This window comes from Sesamum indicum, linkage group LG4 (assembly GCF_000512975.1).
Source record: "Sesamum indicum cultivar Zhongzhi No. 13 linkage group LG4, S_indicum_v1.0, whole genome shotgun sequence".
NCBI classification, from domain to species: Eukaryota; Viridiplantae; Streptophyta; class Magnoliopsida; order Lamiales; family Pedaliaceae; genus Sesamum; species Sesamum indicum.
In genome coordinates this window covers 11,438,702-11,453,105 of record NC_026148.1, presented here as the reverse complement: position 1 = coordinate 11,453,105, position 14,404 = coordinate 11,438,702, and the positions used below count along the sequence as shown (strand labels likewise).

Here is a 14,404-nt window from a genome sequence, read left to right as displayed (position 1 = left end):
AGAGGGGTTTCTCGTACGTTCCCGAGTGTTACAAAGTGCAACCTTCACATAGGGCCGAGTCCGACTCCAAGCTTGGAGATGTCCCGCTCATCAACTTGGACGGTATGTCCGATGATCCTGCCAGAAGGTCGATCATCATCCAAGAGATTGCAAATGCTTGTCGTTGCTACGGCTTCTTTCAAGTAAGCACAAATATTTTCTTTTTAAATTAGTATAGAGCACACATGTTATGCATAGCGTGCTCCAGTCGATTATATGCACGTTACGGAAAATGCACGTATGTCCGACAAAAAAAATAGGACTTTTAGAAGGTTTGTTAGGGAAAATAAATGGAGATAAACATAATAACTGCTCTTGTATACATGCACACTTTTGATTTTCGGTTCTTGACGGGTATAGATATTCTATTAAAAAATATTTTGTACAGGTAACGGGTATATATTAAATGAAATACTAGATATAACACTAGTTTTGTTCTACACAATACTGGATGTACATATATTTAGGTCATAAATCACGGCATATCCCAAGAAACACTCGACGGGGCTCTGTCTGCTGCCGCTGGTTTCTTCAAATTGCCCAATTCAGCTAAGGCAAAGTTCATGTCGAGTGATGTGCATGAACCAGTCAGATACGGTACGAGCGTACGAGACGGTGTGGACAAGGTTCAGTTCTGGAGGGTCTTTCTCAAACACTATGCACATCCCATCAAGGATTGGATCGGGTTGTGGCCTGATAACCCATATGATTACAGGTATAAAAACAACACCTAATTTTTTCTATCATCGATAAAATTATTTAATGACCACCCCATGAATTTAAACTATTAAGAGAAAAATTGTTTAATATTAATATCTTAACACGTCACTTTATTTGAATTTTTTGTTGTATAAATAAGTGGCAACAAAATTGGAACCCGAGACTTTTATTTGGCACTGTGATACTATATTAATAGCTATCTCATTTAAAATTTAAATTATTAAAAAAATAATTATTTAATATTAATATTTAAGGTAAATTTCTCGAGTTTTACTTTTTAGAATGTTTCTGTTGTGTGTTACCATTTATTGGTTAGTGACCTTTTCTCCATCCCGATGAATGAAGCAAAATACGCAGCCATCGCCCCTGGACGTACCTCAATTTGAGGTACTAGGTCGTCATCCCATGTTGTCCTTGTCTCCTGATTCTCTGCCCAATTGTTAGTAAATGATTCTAATTCTGAAGTTGATGATGTTTGTAGTCTCAATTCCTTACGTATATTTATACATTTATACGTGAGAATGAATGAAAATAAACTTAAATAATATAATAGAAAATACAATATGAACTTTAAAAATATGTCAAATAATCTAATTGAATTACGTCTGAATCAGTTCGAATCTAACTCGTGACCCGTAGCCAGAGTTTTCATTACAGTTAATTGAATTTTATACATCGGGTTTCATGTAATATATTTTCTTATAATATTGCAAATAAGCAAATTATTCATATAAAACAATAATTTTTTTTTCTATATTTTTTAAAATGAAGCAATTTACTTCTGTGTCTAAAGAGGTAAACTCCTTTACTTTAGATAAATCACTTTATTTTGAAAATTACGGAGAGGTAAATTGCTATTTTTTCTGTAGGAGGATAATTTAGTCATTTGAAATATCAGAATTACTTGTATTTTTTCCTTTATACATATTGAAATATCAGAATTACTTGTATTTTTTCCTTTATACATATGTGAATAAAAAGAAATATTTTAGTATGCTTATAAAATTATTAATAAGGGGTTGTGCTTATCTTGTATATCAGCTCACTTTCGTTAATCTTGACAAATAAGTGCAAATTCTAGCGCTGCTAATTATAGTATAATTAGTATCCCCTAATGTTTGAATGACAGGGAAAAAATGGGAGAATACGTTGTGGCAGTGCAAGAACTCTCGGTGAAAATCGTGGGGGTGATAACGGAGAGCCTCGGGCTCGGGCCGGCATACTTGAGCGACAAACTGGACGATGGAATGCAAGTGATGGCTGTCAACTGCTACCCGCAGTGCCCACAGCCCGAACTGGCACTAGGCCTGCCGCCCCATTCTGATTACAGCTGCCTGACAGTAGTCCTCCAGGACATGCCGGGACTCCAAATTCTTGATTCCAGGGACAAATCCTGGAAAGCGGTTCCAATGATTCCAGGCGCCCTCCAGGTCAACGTTGGGGATCAGCTGGAAGTACTAAGCAACGGGAGGTACAAAAGTGTTGTCCACAAGGTGACAGTTAACAGCGAGAAGACGAGGATTTCAATTGCGGGCCTGCATAGCTTGGGGATGGATGTGAAGATGGATGCAGCCCTGGAGATGGTGGATGAAGATCACCCGAATGGATACAGAGAAAGCAGTTTCAGGGATTTTCTCAACTTCATTGCCAAGAATGATCTTGGAGAGGGGAAGAATTTCCTCAACACGCTCAAGATCCGGTGACCGTGAATTCTATATATACATATATGCTATTAGGAGTGTTGATAATAAGGAGATTCTTCCAGGCCCGATTTGCTGTCTCGGCCCCGATTGAATCACATCCCCTGACCTAGGCTCAGACAGCAAGACTATAAGAAATCTCTCAGTGGACTTATTATGAGGTGTTTTAATGAAGTTAGAGTTCTGTCTTTGTGTCGTCTTGTCAGTTGCAACCCTTTTGGTAATTTTCCTTGTCTAACGTCGTCTTCAATTACCCATTGATCTGTCTGTCTGTCTATCTGCTGAGGACTTGTTATTCTTCCAGGATTGTGTTTTAGCTGTACTTGTGTGCCTGTTTCGGAAATTAAAATATATGAGAAGTGGTTGCTTTAGTATGATTTGTGTTTGTTATTTGATGAAAGAATGATCATGTTTTCTCGCCCTACTTGCTTTATCATAATTATACAAACCTGCAGTATCTTAACTTATACAAAATACTATCATAAAACCAGCAGTGTTGTCCAAGAATCTTTTAATTTTATGTAAGAAAGCTTCTACATGTAAGAGTTTGGAAAATAATCATAACATGTTCTGAATTTGGGTTATTTTATCCAATGTGCTTTCTTTTCTTACAATACCAATAAAGTATAAGTATTGATCGAGCTTCAAACAAGCGTCAAGTTTCAACTCAAGCGAACAATATGAAATTTTACTAGTAAATAAATATATGTGTAATTTAAAGTTGTACTGACGATGATATAGTTTTCTCTACGACCACGTCACTTTAATAATTAATAAAGTTTACTAATATCTTCTGTTTTATTAGGATTTGTGTGCCTGGAAAGAGTTCTGGAAACACGTTATGGACTAGTCGAGCAGTTCCAACAACTTGGTTTTGCACGAGGAGAAGAAAGAATAGGCGTGTGGCGAGAGTATGAGGAAATAGAGGTTGAGTACTGACTTAGAATAGAAAAGGAAAACTATGTCCTTGTTTCTTGCAATATCTCAGTGGTGGTAAAAAATTAATTCTTACAAAGCATCAAAAGATTATTTTTACACCTTATACATTTTCACATGATGATGCGCGTTGAAGTATATTTTTACTGTTATAAAAATAGTGTAGTCACAAAAGATTTGTTAGATCAGCAATAAGTTAGTAATAAGTCGAGGATAAATATCAATTTTTATTCAGTTTTTTGTTAATATCAACAAATACAGTGAATTATAACTAATATTTGTACTTATTTGTTAGACGAAAATAAATCTCAGCAATTTTAAATATAATTTTTTAAAATCGGGGGTCTACGCGTGATTGCATTAAACCTTAGGGAAGGGGAGTGTAATTATTCTAATTAATGATGCCAATTAAATTGCAATTCCTCGAGAACTAAAGTTGGACATAATTAGGAATACGCTCTCATTGTTTGAAAAATTAATTATCAATACCCCTTGATTTTTTTATGAAATTATGTGATTTTTGAATGAAGCCTGAAATTGTCTACTCTAGGCTTGTTATATTATTTTTAGAAGAAGATTTGAAAAATTGTTTAAGTATAGACCTGGTGGCACTAGAATAATTATAATTTTAACTACGGTTAATTGTCATAATTACTAACAAATAGCTGTAACAAATAGTTATTGATCAGAGCCCCTCCATGGTTATTGGTCATGGTTTTTGTGATGGTGGGTTAAACATTGGCCATGGCTATGTCCATGACTTTTTGTTATGACAAATAATCTTTTCATAATGGAGAAACTAACTTTTTATATCGATTTTATTCAACCATAGTTAATAGTAATCGTTTTTACTATGGATTTTAGCCATAGTCATTAATATTAGACAAAATAATTTTTTAATCCCATAAAATAAGTGCAGAATTTGTTTTGGTACCACAACTATATCAGGTGACGTTTTTAGTCCCATAAAACTCAAAATCAGTTTTGGGTCCCAAAAAGTTATGTGCGTTGTGATTTTGAGACTAAAAAGGTGCTGTGATTTTGGCACAAAAAGACGTAATTTTAAATATTATGAGACTAAAAACGTCAATTATCATAGTTGTGGTACTAAAATAAATTCTGTCATTATTTTATGGGACTAGAAAAGCATTTAGCTCCACTAATATTGTACCTACCAGTAAATTTTTTTTCCTAGTGTAGATGGAAAATTTTGAAAAGTTATAAAAAAAGGACAAATTTTTTATAAAAAAATAAGTAAACTTATTTTAGTCCACAAAAACAATTTGGTTGGTTCATCACATAAGGTAGATGAAAATATGGCGGAGACTAACAGATTATGCTAGTTTTTGAATGATCGTTAAAATCAAGTAATAGGATTATTTATCAAACAATAAGAAAGTTTTCATAATTATGACAAATAAACTCATTGTAATTTACATAAAAAAAAAATTGATGTTGGTGCGAATTCTGAGTCACTAAAATCAATAATATGTGTGAATCAATGAGTGATAGCCGATGTGTATCAGATTCCAAACCCATGCAGGACCTCTGGTTCAACTATTACGTGTTGAATACTAGAAGCCCTCCACCCCCCAACTATAAAAATACGATGCGTACAACCTAAATATAGATGATCAGTTTTAAGAAAGACGATAAGATACGAAACTAAGTGTTGATGCAGTATTAAATATATCTGTCACAATGACCTCAAAACGAGCCCATCGTGCAGTTCTTCCGGGTTTCTATTTATGGAAAAGTTTGAACACATCCACACCACAAGAAATTTTCAGTTCAAGACAATGTACGTGTTCAAATCCAATTCTGACCTCCAATCCTTAAAAAACACAAAACAAACAAATGCTATAAAATTTTCCTCCATTTCTATTCTGTGCAGAATTGGGTACAACGTCGACAATGTATCGATCAGCCAGCACAAATCGAGTCCCCGACGATCACTACAGCTACTATGCTTCGTCGCCCTCATCAAAGGTGCCGACGGCACTGAAGGCGCTGTCGCAGCGGGACAGTGAGCTGCCCATGTACGAGCCCCTGTCGGAGGCGGCTAAGAAGGAAAAATCGCGCGCCAGGTTTGCGGAGAATGCGGTTCACATCATACCATTGGTGCTGCTCTTTTGTGGTTTCATTCTCTGGTTTTTTTCCAATCCGGGTGAGTACTGTCGGCCTTCTTGTTTCTGTCTTATTACTTTCTTGGCTTATCGTATAATGCCTTTGAGTGCATTGTTTCCTGTCTGGAAAATGTGATAGAATTAGTGAAAGTTCCAATTTTTGCATGCCAGATAAAATAATAATTTAATATTTAACATCGTTAACTGCAGTATTTTTGTCAAGTTTGTACATGATTTTTTTTTTTCTCCTCTAAAAGAATGAAAGACTGTAAAATTCGAATTCAGAATCTTTTGTATGACTCGAATTTAAAAGTTTACATTCTTTTAGATATGGTAATCGCTCAATATTTGTTACTGTAAGTCTCTTTTACATGATCAGCAGTAAAATGGATGTGTAGATAATAAATATTATTTTTGTGGCCCAATATAAGAAAAAGAAATTACTATAAAGTGATAAAATGATCTCATTAATATTGCATTTTTATATTTAATTTAATTCATGAGCATTGTACATGTATATAAATTTTTTATTATTAGTATATAATAGTTTGTGCATACAATTTGTATATATTAAATGGGATGAAACACCAATTGACAATAAGAGATCTAAATAAAATGAGCCAAACTTGAACATTTTTTTTCATAAAACAATGATAATGGAGGGTATTTATAGTCAAGACCTCAATAGTTCTAAAAATTAAAAAATCACCCCTTTTACTATAACGAGTATATACAGCGTCATTGACAACGGTTAGTAAGAAAATTTCAATCTAAATCAAGTTCCGTCATTCAAACTAACGAGCGTATTGTATTAACACGTGATTAGCATATAACATTTTACATAGTGATTTTGATTGAGTGTGGCCAATTCGAGCTAGAATTTTCTATGAGAGTGATAGTTACTTTCAGTTATCATAATTGTTTGTGTAAACTAACTTAAAATCTGATGAGTTTGTTTTCCAATTATGCAGATGTAGATTTGAAGGGGAGTTCCATAGGAGCAAAGGTTGAAGGAATGGGAATTGATGGAGATCTTGATAGTGATGGGACAGGACATTTGCCTGTGGAATTGGGGGATTTGGATCCCTCAAAGATAGGAGATGGCAAGACCATATTTTCACAAAACAAGTCATAATGAAACTTTTGTTTTTTCTTTTTCTTTTTTTGAAATTTAACAGTCAATTGAAAAATTCCAGGTGGAATTTTTGTTTTGGCGCTCGCTACGTAACAGATTTGATGGGATTGTAATAGATTACTAGGTGGAGTTTTGTTTTTTCAATTAAATTTCGTACACGTTTTATCACATTTATTTAATTGAATTGTATTAGAAAGTATGTATAACCTGAAAATTACTCAATTAGTATGTGATTGTGATCGATAATCATGTACAGCGCCCAATCAAATCTTAATTAATGTTTTTATTTTTGAAAATTTCATGATCAATCATTAGATTTTGAAATTTCGAGATGTGAAATTAATTTAAATAGCACTAATTCATATATTATTCAAATGAACTATCTTCCCTAATCAAAACAGCTGCAAAAGGTGGAACGACATCAAAACCATCATCAATTTTCATTGTTTAATCCTAATTGTGCCAAAAGGGCCGCCGCAGCACGACTGCCCTTCTCTGTAGCAAAACCTCAACGTCACCGATACGAAGTCAGTAAAGTTCTTCCGATTTACTCGCGCATGTTAAAACTTTCGAGATAGAACCGTCACAGTCTCTATGGTTTCAGGCAAGAACGATCCTGCCTTGGAAGAAACTCGCATCTGACTTAAATTTCGACCATAACAGAGGGTTTTCTTTTTCTTATTCTGTTTCTTTCCCCATAGTTGAAGGGAACTGGGACACATGTGAAACAGTTTGTTCATTTTTTTTGGATAATAACTTATCTCAAGATAAGGTTTATGATAATTTGAATCCATAGTCCAACTACAACCAACGACTTTGGGAATATAAATACCATAAGGCTATATTTACTTGAGGGACGAGACTTGAGATCAGCCCAGTTCGCCCAAGTCATCCCTTTGCTTTGCTTTCGGCTTAGCCCAACAAAGCTCTACCAAACACATGGGTTTGGACAACTCTTTTTTTCAAATTTTCCCTTTTGCCTTCAATTATTTTAATTTTGGCAGCAATCAGAGCCTTTCATCGTATTCCTCTCCAGAAAAGGAAAAAATATAAATAAAATAATTAAATGGGATAAATTACATCGAACCTTAATTTTATGTCTAATTATACAAACGCTTCGTATCCTTATAAAATTATAAGTATATCCCATTAAATTATAATTGTCATTCTCATCGACGCCCTTTCAGAAGTAAAAAATTAAATAAACGCCCCTTGTGATAAATTATACAGCGCTCCCATCAGAAGGTGTGCTTGTATTTTTATAAGAGATAGTAGGTACTTGTATAATTAAATTTAATTTCAGGGAGATTTTCATATGCATACATATAATAAATATCTTAGAAAATTTTAGATTGAACTAAGTACGAGTAGATATGCACTAATCACACGATAAATATATTATAGAAAAAATTACAGTTTTAATCCTATATGTTACAGATTTTTTCAATTTAGTCCTATTTATTATAATTTTCACATACGACATTCCACAAGTTCAATTTTAGTCCTCATATACATTTTTTGTTCAATAATTATTGCAATCATTAACAATTTCATACATTTTTTAATTAATAATTGAATGTAAAAAGCATGTGTAAACTAAAATTAAATTTTTTTAGCCGATGAAACGTAATATACGAAAATTATAATAAATAAAATTAAATTAAAAAATACCTAACATATGGAATCAAAAATTTTATTTTCCCAATATTATATCAGAGTACCTGATCTGAACATCGTAGCTGTCTTTTAGTCTGAGTTGTGGTGAGATGAGGTTTGGACAAGAATTCTCCTAATTGTCTTTTTCTTGTGTTCATTAAAAAAAAAAAAAAAGAAAGGAAAAAGGAGTTGTGGTGAGATGAGAAAGAATGAATTCCAAAATAAAGAGCGCACTGATTATAAATTAATAAAGAAGAGGTGTGGGGTGCCAAGTGTAATTTGAGTAAAATACGAGGGCTCTTTCGCGGAAGTCTTCGCCAATCGTCCGCTGTCGGTATTTCTTTCTTTTCTTTTCTTTTTTTTCTATAAATAAAAGGCAACGGCATTTCCATCAGAGCCCTATTCGTTTCAAGTGTTTTTCATTTTTCATTAATTGCTAGCGCCAAACTTTCTGCTCTCCCCCAACTCCGGTCAACTCCTCCGGCGCTGTTTCCGTGTCCCAGACGATCTTTGTCCGTCGGAAGGAGAGTACTCCCGCACCACCGCTATCAAATCAGCGCATCCAATCATGAATCCGGAATAGTAAATCTCTTCTCTTTGGGAATTTTGAGAAACGATGAGATGTTTAGCAAAATTTTCTGTGGTCTTGTAGGATAGGAATTTCTGTTTGTATTTGCTTGGATTTGATAGATCCAGTTACTTTTTGGTTGGAACTGTGTGAGAATTCTGTTTAATTTTGCTGTTGTTTTAGATCCATGATTTTTCGCTTTTCTGAAGCTAAAACTTTGGTTGTTTATTCATGGGATTTTTTGTTTCTGGTAAAGTTGATTGTAGTTTGTAATATGTTAAGGTCGGGATTATTCTCTGATTGTGTCTTTATGGGAATTTTTGTTTGTGAAATTTTTCCATCGCGATGATGAAAAATGAATAAAAATTTAATTCTTTTTTCACGTTATGGATCTCTGTTTAGTGAAATTATAGTAGTTCTAGATTGATCTATGAAATCAGATTTGTTGTGACTTGTGCAGCTTATTGGGAAGAAGTGAGTGTTTTTTATTCTTCTTAAATAGTGATTATGTCACTAACTCATATGGACTTACACATAAAATCGGGTCACCAGAGAATTGTGTCTGCATATAGAAGTAGGAGCTTCAGAACCTAAGCAAGTATTTAGTTGATTCACCTTCCTCTAGAAGTAGCCATATAACCTTCTTCTATTTATGGATGAAAGGATAGTATTCACCACAAAATCATTCAAGCAAACCCACTGCTATTTGCTTCATACACTTAAATATCTTCTGGTTTGTCTGCTGTAATGGGCAAGAACAGTTATAATTTCATTATTCCGCAAAATCTGGAATTGAGTTGCCTGTATTTTTGCAATCGTAAATGACATTTTGTAACTCATTTGGTATTTGATGTTTGTGTCTTTCAGTGACTACTTGTTCAAGCTTCTTTTAATTGGAGATTCAGGTGTTGGCAAGTCATGTCTTCTCCTGAGATTTGCTGTAAGTTTCTGCATATCTCTTAATCTTGGTACTTGAATAGAAACTGCACTGGACGTTGGCTATGTTAGTTCTTCTTGCTTAGATGGGTCCTTTCACTCTACTTAAAATGATGATAGCCATTTTGTGAAACAGTACTAAACATCAGGTCTTCTGCCACTACAGTATTGTGAATTCTTTTAGTCAAAATAAACAATTACCCTTCATGTCGTCTTTTGAGGGTTTTGAGGCAATAACTTGAAAATGGTATTCATTTAAAAGTTGTTGCTGTTCAATGTAGTGGTTGTTTAAGCAATGAAGTCTTTGAAACTATTGAATATGTATCTTCTGGTGGTGAATGTCTTTACTCTTTCTAAATAAGTGCTCAATTATGTAATAAAATCATCATATGATGCGTAACTGGTGCACTGACTAACCTTTGGTTGTGACTTTTCATACAGGATGATTCCTATCTTGACAGTTACATCAGTACAATTGGAGTCGACTTTGTAAGGGCTTAGGCTTTGTTCTGTCGTAAGTTTTACCTGCCTCAATCACAGTTCTGAGTCTTCTGACTATTTTTTACTTTTACAGAAAATTCGGACTGTGGAGCAAGACGGAAAGACTATTAAGCTTCAGATTGTAAGTTTTTTCCTCTTCTATAGTTTCTGATCATGAGGTCTAGAACTGGCTGTGGTACCTATGAATAGTCATTAAGTATTTGCATCTTTCAAACTTTCTGGTTATTAGAATATTTGATATCTTTTGTTCTTTTTACTAGTTGGTACGCGACTGAGTGAATACACATTAATCTTTTGAAGGAACAAGTATACATGTTCCTGTAGTAACTTTGTAGCATAAATATATTCCTACTTGAAATTAATACAATAAGTGGATATGTTGATTTTTAGAAAAGAAATTGATGTCTGTACTAAAATGACAACTTGACCAGATGTTCTTATTATCAGTAATTCTTTTATCCTTGTGTTAGTCAACAATTTCAATGATCTAGGAAATCAATTTAATAATATTGACATTTTACAGTATTGAACAGTCCAGATACAGCTATATGGACTTTTTTAAATTGGATATGCACTAATATTCTGATATTTGATTGGAATTTTGATTTCCCAAGGCTGCTGGAGGTTGATAAATATCCTCGTGTAGAAGTTTGGTCCTTCCTTTCAGCTTTGTGCATTATCATGTGGCTTGTGTATTCAACTAAATATGTACCTTTAAATTAATGGTACCTCTTAACTCTGTTGTTTGTCATAAAATTTGAAACATGTGTTTCTAATATCATAATTTTGAAAGATGGGGGCAAATGGATGCAACTAAATCCAGCAAAGCTCTGTCCGTGGTTCCTTTATTTCCAACGGAAGATTGCCTTTCAGGAGTGAGCTTGACTCACATTTCTTTTTCTCTTTGCTTGCAGTGGGATACTGCTGGACAAGAACGATTCAGAACTATAACTAGTAGTTACTACCGCGGTGCACATGGAATTATAGTCAGTCACTTTCTTGTTGATTCATCTCTAATAGGCAATTTCATGTTTCAGTTTTTAAACAAGTACCCTAACATTGGATCTTCTGGCAGATAGTATATGATGTAACTGACCAGGAGAGCTTCAACAATGTGAAGCAATGGTTGAATGAAATTGATCGATATGCCAGTGAAAATGTAAACAAGCTTCTGGTAGGAAACAAATGTGACCTTGCAGACAACAGAGCTGTGCCGTATGAAACAGCAAAGGTAGAGTTTTTATCTGTTACCACACATGCTAGTGCTTTAGAGTCTTAGACTGATAGTGTAACTGAAATGCATTGTCTGCTGTTGTAAAAGGCATTTGCGGATGAAATTGGCATTCCATTCATGGAGACTAGTGCCAAGAGTGCAACTAATGTTGAACAGGCTTTCATGGCTATGTCTGCCGACATCAAGAACAGGTATGCCTTTATCTTCTTTTGCTTGTTATCATGTGAATTTTTCCTTTGCGTTAGTTTTCGGTATTGAATATAGCTTTTCTGGTGGTCCTGAACTCTGGATTTCTCTTCTATTCTTGTGAACATTGCCAAAAAAATATTTTACCAAACATCTCATTTCGCCTCAATAATCGCAGGATGGCAAGTCAGCCTGCATCAAACAATGCAAGGCCACCTACTGTGCAGATTCGTGGACAACCTGTTGCTCAGAAGAGTGGCTGCTGCTCTTAGTGGACGATCATTGTGATATCCTGTGGGTCGGCATCCGATCCACCACATTCCAATTGGGAAATTCTCGCTCTGATGAAGCCTTGTGTGTTCTGCACCTTATATTAGTTCCATTCTTTCTAAGTATATTTGATTTCAAGTGGCTGTACAAATTACCACAGACTGCTTACTGTAGTAGTATTTGTCTGGTATTTGGCCTTTTCAGTTCCGTTAGTTGTGTCCACAGGTAGCAGTGTCATAGTGTTTGGAAACAACTGGTAAGAAAGACGTGGTACATTTGGAAAAGGATTTATGTAATATGTGATTTGTGTTGGCACTTAAATTGGGATATTCTTTGAATAAATTGCTTTAATCTTCGTTAGGACATGTTTGCTGCTCTTTAGCTGTGCCCTGGTACTTTGGTGCATCACTATTGGCCGTGTTCGCCCAGCCTAGATCAGCCGAGTTGAGGATTTTAATCGTATCAGGGCATAATTTTGATGTTAATATTTACAGCTTTCAGCTGATTCGAAATTCTAGTGGATTTATCTAGGATGAGGTATCTTGTTTGCACATTTCTGGTGAAGTCATGATACAGAATCGACCATTGTATTCGAGCATCAAATTCCTTTGGCGGATTTCGTTGTGCTTTTGTTTGTTCGTCGCATGGACGACAGACAATCCCTGCAAGAAATGCTGCCAAACTGAAGAGTTCATTGGATTTCCATTACAAATTGAAGTATAGGAGCGGACATGGAGAGGTTGGACAATGCAATCATAAACACTGACCCAAAATTATAGCATACCGGTAAGAAACTTCTCGAGAAACAATTTGGCGCTGACATTGCTCAGAACAACGTAACAAAGCAAGAAGAAAGATGCTATGCCACATGCGCTGTTCTTGACTCTCGAAGGAGGATTACCAATCGTAGAACATCACGCTTGGCTGCGTCTGATCTGCAATACTACCTAATTATTTGGAAGTTACATCCTCGACTTTCATACCCACATTAGCTATCAGTGTTGATTATATACGACGATGTCGCCATGGGGTATCTGGAATGCTTGGACTGCGGTAACATCAATGTGAGCACGTCAGAGAGATCAATTTATGAAGGCATTGCAGTTTTCGTCCTATAAGGAAGGTGGCTTTCTTAACGAAACTATAGGGTATAAAACTTTGATTTATAATTTAGGGGTAATTACACTCCCTTCTCCTGATAGTTGGTGTAATTACACTTAAAATCCTCTCTGGTTTTAGAAAATTACCTTTAGCATCTTGAGGTTGTTTACGTGTAACAAATATTTTTTTTTATTTGTCAAAATTTACTGAATTTACTTATATTAACAAAATATTCAGAAAAAAAATTATTTTTACCTGAATTGACTTATTACTGATTTTTTACAAATCAAATGAGTCTTTTTATGACCAAATTACATTCATATGTCTTCACGCATTAATGCATATGAGAAAGTATATCTTCACCGTTGTAAAAGGTAATTTAGATGAAAAAAATTGTTTGACCTACAATAAGTCAGTAATAAGTCAATCGATGATAAGTATCAATTTTCATTCAGTTTTTTTTTTTTTGTTAAAAATAACAAATTCAGTTAAATTTTGACTAATAGAAGGACTTATTTATTAGACGAAATCAAATATTAGAAGTGCTAAATATAATTTTTCAAACTACAAAAGATTTGAGGAGCGTAATTATCTCTATAATTTATTAGCACGGTTTGAGGACAACACCCGTCAGACTGTAAACGTTGCTGAAATTGTCTGATGCGGCAAAAGATGGAGAAATTAAATTGGGGGTGAGATTTTCAGGACAATTGATTATGGAGATGGTAAGTTTAGAGTCATAATTTTTGAATTTTAGGCAGTCTAAATCTATAAGTCACTGGAATACCGAAATTTATTAAGATAATCTTATGTAACAAAAATGTGATTATTAAATTGGGGAGTTTTTACCAAATTGGATGTTGTGTCAGCATATTCAAATACCTGACAATTTTACGCGGCAAAAATGAAATAAAAAAAATTCAAATCAAGAAAGATTTCGTATTTACTTTCTTCTTTTTCCTAATCCTAAATTTCTTCCTTCCAGACATGTTTTTAAAAAAAATTTATTTTATTGTAGTGGTAATAATCAAAACAAAAACTCATTTATCATTTTTAAAATAATAATATTAATAATAGTTATCCAAATGATTTGAATTATGATGGTAGAGGTGTAGGGCTGTGCCGGTTTTCTACCCTACCAAAATCATAGGAAGATGTAAAATTTACAGTACCAATATTGGGCCACGTCTTCAAATTGCAAGATGTAAAATTGAAAATTCTCTGGTTTTGAAAATATATATACATTTTGAAAATTTCCAGTTACCATGGATCGATTTGCAAATTTTAGTAACGAGT

General features: G+C 34.3%; 3 protein-coding genes across 4 annotated transcripts in view; all 3 read left to right on the top strand.

Annotated features, from left to right (window-relative positions):
* The window catches only part of LOC105160747 (protein DMR6-LIKE OXYGENASE 1), a 3,154-nt gene extending 383 nt beyond the window's left edge, over positions 1 to 2,771 (top strand). The window contains exons 2-4 of the mRNA XM_011078225.2: positions 3 to 182; positions 507 to 754; positions 1,889 to 2,771. Coding sequence (XP_011076527.1) covers positions 3 to 182; positions 507 to 754; positions 1,889 to 2,462 — 1,002 coding nt within the window. The 3' untranslated portion in view covers positions 2,463 to 2,771. The remainder of the gene's footprint in view (positions 1 to 2; positions 183 to 506; positions 755 to 1,888) is intronic.
* On the top strand, positions 5,089 to 6,826 carry LOC105160661. 2 transcript variants are annotated; one of them, XM_020693522.1, is made up of 3 exons: positions 5,089 to 5,196; positions 5,290 to 5,562; positions 6,493 to 6,826. In XM_020693522.1, the coding sequence occupies exons 2-3, from the start codon at positions 5,310 to 5,312 to the stop codon at positions 6,654 to 6,656; spliced, it is 417 nt and encodes a 138-aa protein (XP_020549181.1). In that variant the 5' UTR covers positions 5,089 to 5,196; positions 5,290 to 5,309; the 3' UTR covers positions 6,657 to 6,826. The 2 variants fall into 2 exon arrangements, with proteins under 2 accessions (XP_020549181.1, XP_011076443.1); XM_011078141.2 differs by lacking the exon at positions 5,089 to 5,196 and having other exon boundaries at positions 5,224 to 5,562.
* LOC105160660 (ras-related protein RABD2a) lies at positions 8,691 to 12,372 on the top strand. The gene is made up of 8 exons (XM_011078140.2): positions 8,691 to 8,894; positions 9,748 to 9,820; positions 10,258 to 10,305; positions 10,391 to 10,438; positions 11,232 to 11,303; positions 11,393 to 11,548; positions 11,639 to 11,742; positions 11,916 to 12,372. Exons 1-8 carry the CDS (start codon positions 8,881 to 8,883, stop codon positions 12,007 to 12,009), a joined length of 609 nt encoding a protein of 202 aa, XP_011076442.1. The 5' UTR covers positions 8,691 to 8,880; the 3' UTR covers positions 12,010 to 12,372.

Bases quoted from the DNA above. Each gene is read 5' to 3' on its own strand.
- LOC105160661 (XM_020693522.1), top strand. From the start codon at position 5,310: ATGTATCGATCAGCCAGCACAAATCGAGTCCCCGACGATCACTACAGC. The intron at 5,563-6,492 runs GTGAGTACTGTC...CCAATTATGCAG, and splicing joins CTGGTTTTTTTCCAATCCGG to ATGTAGATTTGAAGGGGAGT.
- LOC105160660 (XM_011078140.2), top strand. The intron at 11,549-11,638 runs GTAGAGTTTTTA...CTGTTGTAAAAG, and splicing joins TGCCGTATGAAACAGCAAAG to GCATTTGCGGATGAAATTGG. The intron at 11,743-11,915 runs GTATGCCTTTAT...CAATAATCGCAG, and splicing joins TCTGCCGACATCAAGAACAG to GATGGCAAGTCAGCCTGCAT.